The following is a 16,870-nucleotide window of genomic DNA, read 5'->3' as shown; positions in this document are numbered from 1 at the left end:
CCCTTGGTGCCTCTTATTTGGGGTTCCCTGTTTGGGGTGTCCTCATAGGGCTTTGGGGTGCCCCTTGTTTGTGGTGCCCCTTGTTTGGCGTCCCCCTTTTTTGGGGTCCCCCATTTATGGGGCGTCCATGCAAAGCTTCGGAGCACCCCATGCACCTTTTGCCCCCCCCCCCCCGGCCTTTTGGGGTCCCCCCCATGCATGGTCCCCCCCGTGCCCCCCATCCCTTTTCATCCCTTTTGGGGGCGCTGCGCCCCCCTCTGCCCTCAGCCTCCCCCCCCCCGCGTCTCTATGATCCCCTCGGGGCCCCCCCGAATTATTTTTTTTGGGGGGGGGGGGGTGCCGCTCTAGTCCTCCACGTTGCGGCGCCCTCTCTATGGCGGAAGCGGGGGCGGGTTCCGGCGGGGGGGGGGGAAGAGGAGGAGGAGGAGGAGGAGGAGGAGGAAGGCCGGGGGGGGAGGTGCGTGTTGCGCAGGCGGGAAAAGTGGCGGCGGTGCGGGGGGGGGGTGGATTTTGGGGGGGGGGGGGACCCCCAAGGGTGGGGGGTGAGGTTTAGTTTTGGGGGAGGGGGGGGAGGTTTTGGGGTGGGGGCGGGATTTTTTTTTGGGGGGGGCATTTTTTGGGGTGGGGGGCGGGTTTATGGGGCCGGGGGGGGCGCTGGGGTAGGGGGGTGGTGGATGTGGGGGGGGCCCTGGCATGGGGGGGGAGCTGGGGGGGGTTTATGGGGCCGTGGGGGGGGATATGGGGTTGTAGGGGGCCATTTGGCGCTGTATGGGGCCACGGGGGGGCCGTATGGGGATATGGGGGGGCTGTATGGGGTCGTGGGGGGCTGTATGGGGCCACAGGGGGGTGTATGGGGCCACGGGGTGCTGTATGGGGACACAGGGTGTTGTAGGGCCGCGGGGGGGCTGTATGGGGCCACGGGGTGCTGTAGGGCCATGCGGTGCCGCTGGGGTGCCTTCTCCTCGCTGTGCTCACCCCTGTGGTTTCTCTCCCCCCCCCCAGCAGCTCCTCAGTGCTCAGCGTCCCCGCGCCAGGGCATGCCGGCCCCCCCGGGGGGGATCTGAGCAGAGCCTGGCCCGGGCCCCCTCCTCCTCCCCCCAAAAAGCCCCCGGGGCCGCCGCCGGCTCCCCCCGGCCCCGTTGGCCATGGCCGACACGCTGGAGTTCAACGAGATCTACCAGGAGGTGAAGGGCTCTATGGTGAGCAGCAGGGGGGGGGCCCATCCCACCCCAATCCCACCCCAATCCCACCCCAATCCCACCCCCATCCCACCCCGTCCATCCCTCCTCTCATTTTCCAAGGGCCCTCACGTATAGGGCCAGGGTGTTTTGGGATCTCTGTGCTGGGTGTTGCACATCGGGTGGCGCAGCCCCGGTGTCGAGGATCCCCCCCCCATAAATCCGTGGCGTTTGGGAGCTGTTCCTACAAGCCTGATGGGATCCTGGGGGTGTTTTGGGCCACCCAAACCCCAAACGAGGGTGGTCAGGGGTGCGTGGAGAACAAAACCTGACGGGATTTGGGGAGGTCGCCCCGTGGGGGGATCCGTGCCCTGTGAGGCAGCCCCCGGGGGTGTCCGGGGGGGAGCCTGACACCCTCTGCCCCCCCAGAATGACGGCCGGCTGCGGCTGAGCCGCCAGGGCGTGATCTTCAAGAACAGCAAGACGGGCAAGGTGGACAACATCCAGGCCTCGGAGCTGGCCGAGGGCGTGTGGCGCCGCGTGGCCCTGGGCCACGGCCTCAAGCTGCTCACCAAGAACGGCCACGTCTACAAATACGATGGGTTTCGGGAATCGGTGAGCCCCCGGCGATGTTTGCTCCCGGCCTTCCTCCTCCGTGTGTCCGGGCATCGCCCTACAACACCCCCTTCCCCCCCAGCAACAGCTGACCCCTTTTTTTGTCCCTGTTTCCCTCATTTCTGTGGGTTCTGTCCCCTGTTGGGGGCTCTGGATGGTGCCCTTGGGGGTGTCTGACGGCGTTCCCTGTTGCCAGGAGTTCGACAAGCTGTCGGATTTCTTCAAGGCCCACTATCGCCTGGAGCTGGCGGAGAAGGACCTGTGCGTGAAGGGCTGGAACTGGGGCACGGTCAGGTTCGGAGGTGAGTCGCGGTAATAGGGGCAGGGGGTGCCTCCAGGCGGTGGGGCCGGGGGGGTCCCGTCCCACCAGGTGCCTGTTCCTGCAGCTCCCAGCTTCAGGGGGCTCCTCCGGGCAGCTGCCCCCTTCCTAGCCATGATTTTGGGCATTTTCCATCCCATCCTCGGGTTCTCACCCCCTGGCCCCGTGCAGGGCAGCTCCTGTCCTTCGACATCGGGGAGCAGCCGGTGTTCGAGATCCCCCTCAGCAACGTCTCGCAGTGCACCACGGGCAAGAACGAGGTGACGCTGGAGTTCCACCAGAACGACGACGCCGAGGTCTCGCTCATGGAGGTGCGCTTCTACGTGCCCCCCACCCAGGAGGACGGCGTGGACCCCGTGGAGGTGAGCTGAGGGCTGGGGGATGGAGAGAGCACCCCGGGGGTCTCGGCGTGGCCGGATCCGTGCCCGAGGTTCCCTTTTCCTCGCAGGCCTTCGCGCAGAACGTCCTGTCCAAGGCGGACGTGATCCAGGCCACGGGCGATGCCATCTGCATCTTCCGGGAGCTGCAGTGCCTGACGCCCCGCGGGCGCTACGACATCCGCATCTACCCCACCTTCCTGCACCTGCACGGCAAGACCTTCGACTACAAGATCCCCTACACCACCGTGCTGCGCCTCTTCCTGCTGCCCCACAAGGACCAGCGCCAGATGTTCTTTGTGGTGAGGAGGGGTGGGCTGGAGGGTCCTCCCTCGGGGAAGGGCGATGTTTTTTTGGGGTTTCGTGGTCCTCAGCTCATCGTGTCCTTTCAGATCAGCCTGGATCCCCCCATAAAGCAGGGCCAGACCCGCTACCACTTCCTCATCCTGCTCTTCTCCAAGGACGAGGACATCTCGCTCACCCTCAACATGAACGAGTGAGCTCCCCTCCCCTCCCTGCCCCCGGGGGCTGGCGAGGAACCCCCCGGTGCCCAAATCCTCAGCCTCTTCCCCTCCTTTTTACCCACCCAGGGAGGAGGTGGAGAAGCGCTTCGAGGGCCGGCTGACCAAGAACATGTCCGGCTCCCTCTACGAGATGGTCAGCCGCGTCATGAAGGCGCTGGTCAACCGCAAGATCACCGTGCCTGGCAACTTCCAGGGGTGAGGGCACGTTGCGTCCTCCCACGGGTGGTGAAATTTCGGGTGTTCGCCCCCCCAGCGCCGCGACGTGGCTGTGTTTGCCCCCCCCAGGCACTCGGGAGCGCAGTGCATCACCTGCTCCTACAAGGCCAGCTCGGGGCTGCTGTACCCGCTGGAGCGCGGCTTCATCTACGTGCACAAGCCGCCCGTGCACATCCGCTTCGACGAGATCTCCTTCGTCAACTTCGCCCGCGGCACCACCACCACCCGCTCCTTCGACTTCGAGATCGAGACCAAGCAGGGCACGCAGTACACCTTCAGCAGCATCGAGAGGTGGGCGCGGGGCCGGCCCAGCCCCTCCTCGGCCCCTCGCGCCGGGCGGTTTCCCAAGGGCTGTGTGTGTCCCGCAGGGAGGAGTACGGGAAGCTCTTCGACTTCGTCAACGCCAAGAAGCTGAACATCAAGAACCGGGGCCTGAAGGAGGTACCCACCCCACGACCCGCTCCTCTGCGCCCTGCTGGCCGGGCTGGGACAGGGCCGGGGCCTTTTTCTCCCAGATTCTGCTGCTTTTTTTTTTTCCTCCTCTTTTTCCCCCTTTTTTTCACCTCTCTTTTCTTTCCTTGCCCTTGTAGAGGAAAAAGGTCCGTGCGATTCCCCTTCCTCTTTCTCCTCTTCCTCCTCCTGGTGCAGGTTTCCTCTGCATGGCTGTGGTGGTCCCTGACTAAACCCAGTAACGCCAGCATGGGTTGCGAGAGGGGCCCCCTAACCCCAATAACACTCCTGGGGGACCTTGGCTGTCCCCATCCCTGGCTCCCTGACGGGGAGGGGACACGGGGGGTGTCCGTGCATGCGTGTGGGGCCTGCCCAGGAGCACCCCAGCGGTTTTGGCTTCCAGAGGTGGCGTGTGTGCAGCCGTGGGGGGTGTGGGGAGCGCTCTGACTCCGTCCCTCCCGCAGGGAATGAAGCAGAGCTACGACGAGTACGCCGACTCCGACGAGGACCAGCACGATGCCTACCTGGAGAGGATGAAGGAGGAGGGCAAGATCCGCGAGGAGAACGCCAACGACAGCAGCGACGGCTCTGGGGAGGAGACGGGTGGGTGCAGGGGCCAGGGGGGCGGGAGGGGCCACCCTGGGGGGCTGTCCGGGGTCCCCAGGCTTCTTCCCCCTCTGGTTACATCCCTGCCCCGCTCCTGGGCAGGATCAGAGCCCTGAGAGGTCCCATCCTCACCCCGTGCTCTCCTTCCAGATGAATCCTTCAACCCTGTCGAAGAGGACGATGACGTGGCTGAAGAGTGAGTAGGGGCAGGGCGGGGGTCTCCAGGGCTCGCTTTTGGAAGGGATTTGTGTCGGGGCAGTGGTGGGATGGGGCTGGGGGAGCGCCAGGTCCGGGTAGGGTTGTTGTAAATCCCTGGCCATGAATTCTGGAGGCGTGGGCACGCTTCTGGGCTGACCCCTGGGCTCTGGACAGGCGCTCGGGGGCACTGCCCGCCCTGTTGGGAGGGGAGGGGTTGATCTGAGTGGTGTTGATGCCCAAAGTTTACGGGAAGTCAGGAAAGCATCAGCCACGTTCGTGTAAAGGAAAACCCCCGGGGGGCTGCTGAGTGCCAGCACAGCTTCAGCTCGGCCTGCAGGCTGCTGGGGGCTGGGAGGATTCGGGGCAGGTCTTGCCACGTGCTCAGGCTGTTCCCGAATCCGTGTTTTCTCGCCCAGGTTTGACAGCAACGCCTCGGCCAGCTCCTCCAGCGGCGATGGCGACAGCGACCGGGATGAGAAGAAGCCGGCCAAGAAGGCCAAGATCGTCAAGGACCGCAAGCCCCGCAAGAAGCAGGTGGAGGTGAGAGGGGGTGGCTGGAGGGGTTGTGGAGGGCAGGACCCGCTTCCCCAAACGTTGATCGCTGATCCTTTGAGATACCCAGCTCTGAGCTGCTTGTCCAAGCCCATGCTCTGCCTCCTTTGGGCCCTTACTCACCCTGCAGATGAGGCAAGGTCGAGTGCTTGGGGTCTTGGGAGGCTCTCACGCTGGTTCTCTCCACTCCCTGCCGCCCCCAGAGCAAGAAGGGGAAAGACCCCAACGCCCCCAAGAGGCCCATGTCCGCCTACATGCTCTGGCTGAACGCCAACCGCGAGAAGATCAAGTCCGACCACCCCGGCATCAGCATCACGGACCTGTCCAAGAAGGCCGGGGAGCTCTGGAAAGCCATGTCCAAGGAGAAGAAAGAGGTGGGTCGCTCGGGAAAAGAAGCAAGGGGCGAGGATGGCTGCTCGAGGAGGGGAAGAGTGGGCTCCAGGAGCCCTGCTGGGCTCTTCCTTGGGCTCAGGATCCTCGATCTCAGCAGCGGGGAGGTGTAACAGCAGTGGGGTGGGGACTGGTGGGGCTGAGCGTGGTCAGGAGAAGGCCCTGCCGACCTCGTGTGCTTGCTGCAGGAGTGGGATCGCAAGGCAGAAGATGCCAGGAGGGACTACGAGAAGGCCATGAAGGAGTACAGCGTGGGCGGCAGGTCCGAGAGCTCCAAGACGTGAGTGTGCTGAGCAGGCAGGAGGGCGGTGGCCGGGCTTCGTGCCTCTGGGATCCAGTTCTGCTGCCTTCACAGTGGCTGGGCCTCTCTCAGCAAGGTCAGGCTAATATCCCTTCTGCCTGTCACAGGGACAGGTCTAAAAAGAAGAAGAAGAAGCAGGAGAAGCAGATGAAGGGGAAAGCGGAGAAGAAGGGCGCTGCCTCCAGGTCTTCGTCCTCCACCAAGTCCTCTGCCAAGGGTCTGAGCGAGAGCTTCAAGAGCAAGGAGTTCGTCTCCAGCGACGAGAGCTCCTCCGCGGAGAGCAAGAAGGAGGTAGGGCCCTGTAGTGGGGCGGGGGAGAGCCTGGCACCTGTGGGGTGCTTCGTTCTCCCCCCTGACGCCCCTTCTTGTTCCCACAGGACTCGGAGGAGGAGGGAGGCGCCAATTCCCCCCCCAGCTCGGAGGATTCGGCCTCGGGCTCGGATTAGCGCTGTCCTGCTGGCTCCAGGCTGGTTCCCAGCTCAGCGGGAGGACTGAGGGGCTGCCAGGGGGGGCAGGGGGCAGGGGGCAGGGCAGGGGGGCGCCCCCCCAGCCCCGTCCCCTCAGCGCCTGGCCGGGGGGGGGGGGGGGGCGCGGAGCCTCAGCCCCGCTCCTCACCCACGGATTTTTGTTGTTTTTTTTTTTTTTTTTTTTAAACCGCTGGGGTTTGGTTTGGTCTCTCTCTTTTTGTTGGTTCCGTTTTGTATCTGGGGTCCATTCGCCTTGAATAAAAAAAACAAACACCAAAAACACCCCCCCGGGGCCTGCGTCTGGCTGAGGCGCGGCGGGGCCTCCATGGGGCCTCCATGGGGCCTGGTGCTGCTGGGCCTCGCCTCGCAGCCTCCACCCGAGGCTCCCCGGGGAGGGGAGGTGCTGAGGCCGCGTTGCAGCCGTTACAGCCGTTACAGCCGTTATTATTGAACGAAAAACGCCCCTGGAGGCCCTGAGGGAGGCTGGGAGGACCGCGCGGCCTCAACATGGCGCCGTCCCCCCACCCCCCCCCGTCCGTCCCTCCTCCCCTTAGTCTCTATGGTAGCGCGTCTCTATGGTCCCTCCCCTCCGGCCCCGCCACGCGGCGCCGCGGCCGCACCCCGCGGGGAGGGGGCGTGGCCTGAGGGGAGGGGGCGTGGTCAAGCTCATGAATATTCATGAGCGGGGGGCTCCGGGGAGCGTCGCTATGGCAACGGGGGGTGCGGGGGGGGCGTTGCCATGGCGACGGCCCCGAGGCCTGCCCGCGTTGCCATGGCGACGGGAGCGGGGCCCGGGGGATGGGGGAAGGGGGAAGAAAGGGGGGGGGGGGGGCGCCCCTTGCCCTCCTCTTCCTCCCCTCCTCTTCCTCCCCTCCCCTCCTCCGCCCCCCCCGGCCCTTCCTCTCCGCCCTCCGGCCTCGCCACCGGGAGCTGGGCCCGGGGCTGCCGCCGGGTGGGGAAGGGGGGGGCCCGGAGTGGGGGGGGGAGGGAAGGGGGAAAGGGGGGGGGGGAAGATGGCGGAGGGCTGGGGAGGGGCTGGGGCTGGGGCTGGGGCTGGGGGGGGGAGATGTCTTCCAGATGTGGGCCCCAGGGGGTGGGCGGGGGGAGATGGGGGGCTGAAAGGGGCTGGGGGGGTGGGGGGGTGAAGGGGGGGTGAGGAAGAGGAGGAGGAGGAGGAGGAGGAGGAGGAGGGATGGGGGGGGGGGGAGGCAGGGCAGGGCCGGGAGGAGCGGAGGAGGAGGCAGGGAGCGAGTTTTTCCTGTCCCCGCAGCGCTCCCTGAGTCACGGCAGCGGCCCGAGCCCCAGGAGCCCCCGCGCCCCCCGGCCCGGCCATGAGGCCGCAGAGGGGAAGGTGAGGGGGGCACCCCCTGCCCCATGGGCACCCCCTCCATGGGGGCACCCCCACCATGGGGCACCCCTTAACCCTGCCTCCGTGCCAGCGGCCCCCCGGCGGAGCCCACGGCATGGGGTCGGGGCGCTGGGGGGCTTGGCGTGGGTGCCGGGGGGCTGGCGGTGTCGGGGAGGGGGCTGGGGGCTGGCACGCTGCCCCCACGCTGCTGCTGTGGGGCCGGGACGGGCGCCTGGCGGTGTGACGTACCCCACAGCGCCCAGCCGGCTGCTGCAGGGCCCCTGCTGCCTGCCCCGAGGGTGTGGGGGCAGCGGGGGAGAAATGGGGGTGGTGTGAGCAGGTTGGGGTGTTGTAGGGCGAACAGGGGGACCTGGGGGGGCCCGGTGGTGATTTGGGGCGTGGGGAGCGGCTGTCGGGGTGCCCCGGCTGTGCCAAGGGCGGGCACGGGGCCGGCAGCCTGATAGCAGCCTGGCACGCGGCGTGGGCGCTGCTGCAGGTGCCCGGCGGGGCTGGCGTGGTGCCGGGGCAGGATCCGGGAGGTTTTAGGGAGGTTTTAGGGTTGGTGGGCCCCAGCGGACAGCCCAGGCGCTGATTTTTTCCCCCCCACCCCATAACGCTTCTCCCTTTTCTCTTCCCCCAGGGGCTGACCGCTCGCTGAGATCTGCCCGGCCCCAGCCCCCGCCATGGCCTCCCAGCCCCAGCCCCTGCACCCCCCCCTGCCCTGCGCCTCGGGGGGGGCCGGGCTGGCGGCCGGCAGCCCCGAAAAAGGTGAGAGCCCCCCGGACACCAGCCCGGCCCCCTACCCACAGCCGCTCACACGTGGGTTGTGCTGCCCTCAGCCTGGAGCGGGGCATCTCTCGGGGCTGTAGGGTTTCTGTCAGTGCTGTAGGGCTTTTCTCGGGGCTGTAGGGTTTCTCTAACACCCTGTCTCTCTCCGTGTCTCCCTCCCGCAGGCACCGCTCGCCCCAAACCTCCCATCCGGCCCAAGCCCCGCGTGCTGCCCAAGCCCTCCGTCCCCGCAAAGCCTCACCCCCCGCCGGCCCCGCGGCACCCTCGCCCCGAGCTGCCCTCGGCCGAGAAGATGAACCGCCTGGCGGGACCCCAGCCCTACGGCGGGGGCAGCTCCGGGGGGGCCCTCCGGCGCCCCTCCTTCACCCTCAAGTCTCCCGAGACCCCCAACGGGAAGGGGCTCCCCTCCCCGCCGCCCTCGGCCCCCGAAGACCCGGGTGCGAGCCCCGCCGGCGAGGCGCCTGCGGCCCCCCCGACGCCATCCCGCAAGGGCCCCGCTCCCTTTAAGGTGACCCCGGTGCCCGTGGCGGCCAAGCCGGAGCGCTTCCCGGGCACCACGGTGGAGGAGATCCTGGCCAAAATGGACAGCAGGGAGGGCCCGGCAAGCCCCGAGCGGGCCCGGCTCTCGCCCTTCTGCCCCGACGCCGCCTCTCCAAGCCGCTTCGGCTCCAAGCCCTTCGCCGCCGTCTTCAGGAGGCGCCCCGGCGGGGAGGCGGAGGGAGCCCCCCCCGGTGAAGCCCTGCAGCCCCCTCAGCACGCCGGGGGGGAGCCGGGGACGGGGGGCGAGAGGAGCTCAGTGGCTGAAACCAGGTGAGGGGCGCGGGGCCGCTCCCCGGGGATGAGGGGACGAGGGTTGGGGGCGGCGCCGCGCGCGATGGGAAGGGAATAACGGGGCCGGGAGGGAGCTGAGGTCTGGGCTCCGGCACGAGGCCGGGGTTCCTCCTAACCAACAGCGCCTTGAGCTGCCTTGGTGGGAAGGCTGGGTCACCCGCCACAGCCCCGGTGGTTTGTGGAAACCGCAGGAACGGGCTGGCCCGGTTACGGAACCGTGCTCGCAGCCCTCTGCCGGCTGGGACAGCTGCCAGCCCGCCCTGCCGCTGCCCCAGCTGGGCATTTCGGGGGCTCGCTGCCCCTGGGAAACGCTCCCTTTTCTCCCTTTTCTCCCTGTTTCCCACCCTCGTTGTTTTTTTTTTTTTCCTGCTGGTCCACGCCGGATCTGTGGGACTCCCGGCTGCGGGACGGGCTGGTGGCGAGCCAGCCCTTGGCCGTGCTCCCGCAAGCCGGGCACCTCTGGGAGCAGGGCAGGGGCTATTTTCATCCTGAGTGTGAGAAACTCGCTGTGCGAAGGATGAAAAACTTCCCAGCGAGGGCTTTGCAGCCCCTTCTCCCCCCTCCCTAATGCAACCAGCCCCCTGACTGAACCCGGCAGGGAATGCGGGGTGGCTGCAGCTCGCCCCACGGGGATGGGTTGGGGCCGGTGGGGGTGGTGGTGGGAGAGGAGAGCGGGGTGCCCGTGGCATTCACCCAGCCTCCCGTCTCCCCGCAGCAGCGGCTCCTCCCCAGCCGGCCTGAGCTGTGCCGGGGACCCCCGCCGACTCTGGAGGCCGCCGTCCCCCCCTGACGTGAGTTCTCGCCGCCCCCTCCTGCGCCGCGGCTGCTCCGCTCCTGGGCTCTCTCCTTTGGGGCTCTCCTGTCTCCTCCGGGGCTCCCTCTCTGCGGGGTGCGTGTCTCTCCTTCCTCCTTTCTGGTGCCGAGCCCCCTCCCTCCATCCCTCCCTGCATCCCTGGGGGGAAGGCGGGTTCCCCCCTGCTCCCCCCCTGTGCTCGGGGTGCCAGGCTCCTGGGGCGGGCTCGGCAGGTGCCAGCCCCGCTGCGGTGCCGAGGTGGGGACGAGGAGCAGCCGTGAGTCACCGGCCAGGATTTTGGGTGGTGGCGGGGACACCGAGCAGCGTGCCGGGGCCGGGGGGGAGGAGAAGGAACCCCGCTGGCCACGGGCAGGGCTGGGCCCTCGGTGCCAGGGCGGTGCGGGTTGGGGCTGGGGGCGTTTCTGTTTCCTCTCGCTTCGGTTCTTCCTCTCCGTGTCTCTCTGCACGCCTCTGGCGGGGGGCTGGGGCAGGGGCAGGGGCTCTGGGGGGGCTCTGGGTGCTGCCTGGCCCTGCCCACGGGGCACGGAGCGGGGCCGGGGCCCACGGGGAGCAGCCGAGGCTGAGTCAGGCAGGAAGCGGCCCCGGAGCTGCCAGGAAGCGTGGGCGCCTCCTGCCCCGGGATTCGGAGGGGACGGGGTTTTGGGAACGGGGTGAGATGCCCGGGGGGTTCCTCCTGAGTGACTGTGCCCCCTCCCCGTGCCCCCCACCCCGTTCTTTCCGCAGCTCTCCTCTCTCCAGCTGGGCACCCCCGGCCCCCCCGGCTCCCCGAGACCCCCCTCCTGCCCGCCTCCAGCCCCGGGCGCTCCTTTCCAGCCCGCCGAGCCCTCCGCCTTGGCCCCCGGCTCTCCCGAAGCCCCCCCGGAGCTGCTGCCCCCCGGCTCCCCCACCCTGGCCCCCGGCTCCCCCAATTCCCCCGCTCAGCCCCCAGCCCAGGATCTCCCCGCTGCCTCCATCCAGGCTCCGGGCGCCCCGGCCGAAGCCCAGCCCGGTGCCTCCCGCTCCCCTGGCTCCCCCCACACCCCCAGTGAAGGGTCCCCCGCTACCTCCAGCCCCCCAACACCAGGCACCCCCCAGCTGCCCCCCCGTGCCACCTACCCCCCCGGCTCCCCTGAGGCTGCTGCAGAGCCCCCGTCCCCCCCCAGCCCCTCCCCAGAGCCCCCTTCCAGAGCCTCTCGTCCCCCGGGCTCCCCGGAAGGACCCGATGACTCCCCTACATCCCCGCGGTCCCCTGAGGGTCCCGATTTCAGCCTTCCCCCCCCCAGCAGGGACTCGGGGCTCCGACGTTGCTCCGAGGGGGTCCTGCGGCCCCCCCCCAGCGAAGGGCAGGGCATGGGGGAGCTGGGGGGCTCGCTGAGCGCCCTGCCCCAGCCCGGGGAGCCGGCGGCGCAGCGCTCGCTGGGCAGCGAGTCCAGCTGGAGCCTCTCGCACTCCTTCGAGTGGACGTTCCCCTCCCGGGGGGGCAGGGGGCTGCCGTCCCCCCCCAGCTCCCCCATCCGGGAGGCGGCCGACTCGGGGCTCTCCGAAGAGGACAACGGGTCGGACGGGGAGGCTGCGGGCTCCCGAGGGGATGGTGGATCCCATAGGGCTGGCGGCTGGCCGGAGGAGGGGGATCCGTGCCCGGGGGGGCCCATAGCCAAGCTGGAGGCCGAGGGCTCAGCGGAGGAGGAGGAAGAGGAGGAGGAGGAGGAGGCAGAGTGGAACAGCACCGTGCTGCACGTGACAGAGCCTGAGGAGGACCCTGCTGAGCCCCAGCCCCCTGTGGAGGCCACCCGGGCGGACGCAGCCTCTCCGCAGCCCGAATCCTGCTGGGAGCCGGGGTCAGCGGGCGGCTCTGCCTCCAACCTGCAGGGCCCCGGCGGGCCGGGCCGGGAGGAAGGCTCCTCCAGGGCTCCCGACACCCACCCCGACCCGGGCTGGCTGACCGAGCTGCTGGCATCGCCGGGGGCTCAGGCAGCGGGACGCGGCTCAGCGCAGGCCGACGGCTCGGAGGTGAGGACTCACGGAGGCGAGGCAGCAAGGGTTAAAACCCGGCTGCGCGCTTCTGCTTTTTTTTTTTTTCTTCATCTTTTTTTTTTTTTTTTCTCCTGCGTCGGAGCCGTCCAACGGGTTGGGTGGAGGCTGAGCACCCAGCGCGGGGAGAGCCGGGGTGGGGCCGGGCGCCGCGTGCGCCGGCACGGAGAGCCATGGCCGAGCCGGGCACCGCGGCCGTGCTGCGGAGGCTGCTGGCCAACCTGCAGCTGCGCGACGAGCTGGGGAGGGCTCGGAGCACGAGGGGCTCCGAGGGGCCCTGGGTGGGTGCAGTGGCTGCGGGTGGTGGGCGCTGGGCTGGCTCCGGGAGGGGTGCTGAGGGTGGCCGCTCGCCCCCTGTGGTGTTTCTCTGATGCTCTCTCTGATTTTCTGGCTCCCTTTCCCCCAGGACCTGCTGGGCTGGTCGCGGAAGGACCTGTGCAGCGAATTCGGCATCGGGAGGTCCCAGCGGGCCGCTGCTTTTGATTGGAGACACGAGGCTGTGGCCAGAGACAGGGACTGGCCCGGCGAGGTGGGGACCAAATCCAGCTGGGACACCGGGCACAGCGTGGGGGACGTGGAGCGGCAGGACAGGGCCTTCAGCGCCGCCGAGAGGGACTGGAGCAGCAGCTACAAAGGGACAGAGCTGCTGGGGGACGCGGGGCTGGGCTGCGGCACCTGGCCCAAACCCCACAGCCTGGGGGAAAGCTGCCTGCAGGACCAAGATTTTGGCAAAGCCAGCTGGGGCACCGGCTACGGCTTGGACGGCGCAGGCGGCAGAGAGGAGGCGAGCTCTGGGAAGACCGAGTGGAGCAGGAGCTACGGCGTGGGCCAGCAGGAGGACAAAGAGCTGAGCTCCAGGCAGCCCAGCTGGGCTGGCAGGTACGGCTCTGGGGACCTGCAGAGCCCGGCCGGGGAGCTCACACCCGTGTGGGCCGGCGAGTACGGCACCGGCGACGCCGAGATGAAGGACAGGGAGCTGGGCGCAGACTGGGCCAGCAAATACAGCAGCAGGGATGCTGAGAGCAAGGAGGAGGACTTGACGCTGGGCTGGGCTGGCAGATCCAGCACCGGGGACGCCGGCAGCCTGGAGAAGGAGTTTTGCCCCAGCAGGTCGGCCTGGGACAGCAAATACAGCAGCAGCGCCATGGAGAGCCAGGACAGGGAGTTCAGCCCCAGCAGGCCCGCCTGGTCTGGCGAATACAGCAGCCAGGACATGGAGAGCCAGGACAGGGAGTTTAGCCCCAGCAGGCCGGCCGAAGGCAGCGACTACAGCACGAGGGGCATGGAGAGCCAGGACAGAGAGTTCAGCCCCAGCAGGCCGGCCTGGGACAGCGAGTACAGCAGCAGGGCCATGGAGAGCCAGGACAGGGAGTTCAGCCCCAGCAGGCCGGCTGAAGGCAGTGGTTATGGCGCTGGAGAGGAGGAGAGCCAGGAGAGGGAGTTCAGCCCCAGCAGGCCGGCCTGGGACGAGGAGTACAGCAGCAGGGCCATGGAGAGCCAGGACAGGGAGTTCGGCCCCGGCAGGCCAGTGTGGGCCAGCGAGTTCGGCTCCGTGGCCACCAGGAAGGAAGAATTCGGTCCCAGCCGGCTGAGCTGGGCTGGAGAACGCGGCACGGCCCAGACAGAAGCGGGCAGTGCCTTTGGGGTCAGAACAGAAGAGCTGCCCGGCTCCTCTGCCCCTGGGCACCCGGCCCCGGAGCCGGGCTGGGGCAGCGGCGAGCAGCAGGAGAGCGGCGCCGTGGGCTGGATGGAGGAGCTGTGCCGCGGGGCAGCTGAGCACCGTAACCAGTTCGGTGCCATTGGGATGGAGCAGGGGCCCGACCCCGCCAGCACTGCAGCGCCAGAAGGAGGCCCCATGTCCTGGAGCACCGAAATGAGCCCCGGGGACCTGCAGGAGCGCGGGGAGCCCCCGGGAGGCTGGCACGGCGACCTCCCCTCGGCTCCTACCGCTGGCACCGGTGATGGTGGACCGGGACAGATGGCCTGGGATGAGGACGGGGCAGCCCCAGGCAGCTCCGCACAGCCCCGGGAAGATGAGGATGAGGAGGAGGAAGCAGGCTGGAGGCAGCCCCAGGAGGCAGGCGGATGGAGCACGGAGCTGAGCGAGGCTGAAGCCAGGCGCCAGGAGTGGGCCAGCGCCTTCGACGCCCGCTGTGCCGCACGCAGCCGGGATTTCGGTGCCGGGGAGCCGAGCCCAGGAGACCACGGGGCTTCGGCACCAGGGTAAGGAGGGAGCTGGCGGGGGGGGATCTGGAGGATCTGGCAGACTTAGCTCCGTCAGCCTTGGGAGGGCTTTCCCTTGGCTGCAGCTGGGGGAACTGTGGGCTCTCCTCTCGTCTCCCCCAGCAGGACCCCCATGGACGCCCACCTCTCGGACCCCAGCCCACCCTTGGGTGCCGATGCTGAGCCTACAGGGCTGAGCTCCCAGCCCCCAGCCTCAGAGCCCCCCCGGGACGAGGATGAGGATGAGGATGAGGACGAGCCCAGCCCCGCAGAGGACAGGGACGTGGCTGCAGCCCCCCTGCTGCCAGAGGCTGGCAGCGGGACCCCCCCAGAAGCGGGGAGCCAGGAGGAGACCCCCTGGGACCACCCGGATGCGAAGAGACCGCAGAGCTGCGAGGAAAAACCCGCTCAGCCCGAGGGACCCGCGGAGCTCTCCGGGCAGGAATTCACCTTTTTGGAGGTGAGTGGGTGGGGGGAAGCTGCTGACCCCCCCCCCTCGTGGCAGCCCTGATCCAAATGCGCTGTGGGCACCAGGCTGCCCTGCGCTGTAGGGTCACTGCTGCCCTGGGGGAGGCATAAAGCCCTGTGGGATGGATGGGGGGGCTGGGGGACCCCCCGTGCTGGGCACTGACCTTCCCCCCGTGCGTTTGCAGGACACGGAGGTCCTGGACAGCACCGTGTACCGCACCAAAGCCAGCCTGGGCCGCAAGCGGAGGCACCGGGCACCCGCCCTCCGCCCCGGGGCCACCTCGGAGGGGGACAGCTGGATCTTCCAGGACTCCACAGGTCAGATCCCTGCGGCTGGGGACAGCGGGGCAGGGACATTGAGGTGCTGTGGCCTTGGCAGAGGCGCCTCACGGCCGTGCTGTCCCCACAGAGCCCCGTCCACCCCGCGCGGCCGCGTCCTCCGACGAGGAGGCAGCAGAGGAGCCCAAGAGCCGGCGGGTGCGAGCGTCCCCGTCGGGAAAAGGCGTCAAGGTGCCGCTCTTCCCCGGCCTCAACACGTCTGCCCTCAAGGTACGGGCCCGGCAGGACCCCAGGGACATGTCCCAGCCGGGAAGAGGGGACCCGATCCCTCCACGGGGGCAGCGTGTGGGTATTGGGGTGGCTGGGGAGGGAAAAGGGTACGACGGGGGGCCCTGGGGGCGGCGGGGAGCACCCCTCTGACTGCACCCCTCACGCCCAGGCCAAGCTGAGGGGCCGAAACCGCTCTGCCGAGGAGGGGGCGCTGCCAGCAGACAGCAAGGCAGCCCCCCCGAAGGACCCCCACGTGCAGCGCTCCAAGTCCTGCAAGATCCCCGGCCTGGGGGGGAAGCCCCTGGCGCTGCCCCCCAAGCCGGACAAGTCCTCAGGGTGAGTGCCGAGGGCCCTGGGGAGGAAAGGGGTGTGAAATCCCCCCCGTGGGCACAATGGGGACCTGTGGGGTGCGGGGTGGACGTGCCAAGGTGCCTGTGGGGCTGTGATGGAGTCCCACGGCCCCGAGGAACCCGGTGCCCCGGGGTTGGTGTTTCTGCTGCTGGCAGCCGGCCTCGGGGCTGGGGCTGGAGCGGGGAGGGAGGCTTGCTGGGACCGGCATTCCCAAGGCCCCGTTGCCTGGGAGAGTTGGGCTGCTCCACCCTAAACAGTGCTTGGGACGAAGCCCTTAAAGCCACAGCTTGGAGGCTGCCTCCGCAGCTGGCCGCAGCCCGGCTCCCTGCCTGCCCGACCCCTCTGGGGAGCGGGACCGCGCCGGGGGGCCCCGTTGGCCGCGTCCCCCCAGGGCTTTGGGAGAAGCCCCCAGGGCTTCTTTGGGCGTGTTTCGGGGGGATTTTGGTGATGCAGCTCCATCCTCCCAGGTCAGACGGCTCCCCGCCACACTGGCTGCAAGCGCTGAAGCTGAAGAAGAAGAAATCATGAGCTGATCCCGCGGGGTGAGTACCGGCACGGCACGGGGGTGACACCACGGGGACGGCTGGGACAGGGGCCAGAGGGGACATGCCTCCAGCTCCGGGTCCCCCCAGGGGCTGGGGCTCCCTGCCTGCCTCCTGACCGTGTCTCCCCCCTCCCCGTGTCTCTTTTTTAGGCTCGCTCTCCTGCCAGCGTGGCCCCCGGGAGGCTCACGGCCAGCTCCCCCCGGAGCAGCTCGCCCCCTCCCCGTGGCAGGACACACACACACACATCTATGCACTTTGTATGATGCTCGCAGGGTCCCCTCCCCACTCACCTCCCGCCCCCCCCCGAGGCCCGAGGGACTCCCCGGGGGTCTCTCTTCCTCTGCCCACCCCCTCAGCCCCCCACATTTCCCGGGGGCTGGGGTTGGTGGTGGAAACCCACAAGCCCCGTTCCCTCCCCATCACCCCCCTACCACCCTCCAGACCAAGAGCAGCAGGTCATTATTTTGGTGCCACTTTTCAGGACAATAAAACTTTGTTGGTTGGTTCTTGGGGTGTCCTTCCTTCTTCTGGGGGCTCCCTGGGGCTGGGGGAAGGGGGTGTCCCTGTCCCCAGGCTGCGGGGACAGCCACCAGGAGGAGCTCTCTGCCCTCGCATGCCTGCAGCCGGCATGGGGAGCTCAGCGCCGTGTGTGGGGGGGTGCCTGGGGACACCTCCACTGTCCCCACGTCCCTGCAGCCTGCTTGGAGGGACGGTCCTGGCCCCAAAGCTTCCTGAGAAACCCAGCAACC

At 68.8% G+C, this 16,870-nt stretch overlaps 2 protein-coding genes across 9 annotated transcripts; both read left to right on the top strand.

The window, feature by feature from the left end:
- Positions 1–327: 327 nt before the first annotated feature.
- Positions 328–6,475, top strand: SSRP1 (structure specific recognition protein 1). Of its 3 annotated transcripts, none has more exons than XM_068684899.1 (17): positions 328–457; positions 1,003–1,199; positions 1,608–1,793; positions 1,990–2,095; positions 2,284–2,474; positions 2,561–2,791; positions 2,882–2,985; positions 3,080–3,208; positions 3,299–3,520; positions 3,598–3,670; positions 4,144–4,282; positions 4,436–4,481; positions 4,900–5,023; positions 5,239–5,409; positions 5,614–5,705; positions 5,834–6,017; positions 6,104–6,475. In XM_068684899.1, exons 2-17 carry the CDS (start codon positions 1,146–1,148, stop codon positions 6,170–6,172), a joined length of 2,121 nt encoding a protein of 706 aa, XP_068541000.1. In that variant the 5' UTR covers positions 328–457; positions 1,003–1,145; the 3' UTR covers positions 6,173–6,475. The 3 variants fall into 3 exon arrangements, with proteins under 3 accessions (XP_068541000.1, XP_068541002.1, XP_068541001.1); XM_068684901.1 differs by having other exon boundaries at positions 345–457; positions 1,006–1,199; XM_068684900.1 differs by having other exon boundaries at positions 414–490.
- Positions 6,476–7,006: 531 nt separating this feature from the next.
- TNKS1BP1 (tankyrase 1 binding protein 1) lies at positions 7,007–16,627 on the top strand. Of its 6 annotated transcripts, XM_068684890.1 has the most exons (13): positions 7,026–7,145; positions 7,464–7,544; positions 8,182–8,309; positions 8,495–9,140; positions 9,877–9,952; positions 10,699–11,964; positions 12,392–14,208; positions 14,332–14,668; positions 14,862–14,994; positions 15,086–15,225; positions 15,395–15,561; positions 16,044–16,118; positions 16,271–16,627. In XM_068684890.1, exons 3-12 carry the CDS (start codon positions 8,225–8,227, stop codon positions 16,102–16,104), a joined length of 4,728 nt encoding a protein of 1,575 aa, XP_068540991.1. In that variant the 5' UTR covers positions 7,026–7,145; positions 7,464–7,544; positions 8,182–8,224; the 3' UTR covers positions 16,105–16,118; positions 16,271–16,627. The 6 variants fall into 6 exon arrangements, with proteins under 6 accessions (XP_068540992.1, XP_068540991.1, XP_068540996.1 ...); XM_068684891.1 differs by lacking the exon at positions 7,464–7,544 and having other exon boundaries at positions 7,007–7,145; XM_068684895.1 differs by lacking the exon at positions 7,026–7,145 and having other exon boundaries at positions 7,303–7,544; positions 9,880–9,952; positions 14,335–14,668.
- Positions 16,628–16,870: the final 243 nt, after the last annotated feature.

Source organism: Anas acuta, chromosome 5 (assembly GCF_963932015.1).
Source record: "Anas acuta chromosome 5, bAnaAcu1.1, whole genome shotgun sequence".
Lineage (NCBI taxonomy): Eukaryota > Metazoa > Chordata > Aves > Anseriformes > Anatidae > Anas > Anas acuta.
This window is presented reverse-complemented; position numbering and strand designations above follow the sequence as displayed.

What these genes read in the sequence shown, in the direction of transcription:
- TNKS1BP1 (XM_068684891.1), top strand. Translation starts at nt 8,225, where the DNA reads ATGGCCTCCCAGCCCCAGCCCCTGCACCCCCCCCTGCCCTGCGCCTCG. An exon ending in GGCCGGCAGCCCCGAAAAAG is followed by an intron (nt 8,310 to 8,494) that starts GTGAGAGCCCCC and finishes TCCCTCCCGCAG; the next exon opens with GCACCGCTCGCCCCAAACCT. An exon ending in GATCTTCCAGGACTCCACAG is followed by an intron (nt 14,995 to 15,085) that starts GTCAGATCCCTG and finishes CTGTCCCCACAG; the next exon opens with AGCCCCGTCCACCCCGCGCG.
- SSRP1 (XM_068684899.1), top strand. Translation starts at nt 1,146, where the DNA reads ATGGCCGACACGCTGGAGTTCAACGAGATCTACCAGGAGGTGAAGGGC. An exon ending in ACGATGGGTTTCGGGAATCG is followed by an intron (nt 1,794 to 1,989) that starts GTGAGCCCCCGG and finishes CCCTGTTGCCAG; the next exon opens with GAGTTCGACAAGCTGTCGGA. An exon ending in ACCTTCAGCAGCATCGAGAG is followed by an intron (nt 3,521 to 3,597) that starts GTGGGCGCGGGG and finishes TGTGTCCCGCAG; the next exon opens with GGAGGAGTACGGGAAGCTCT.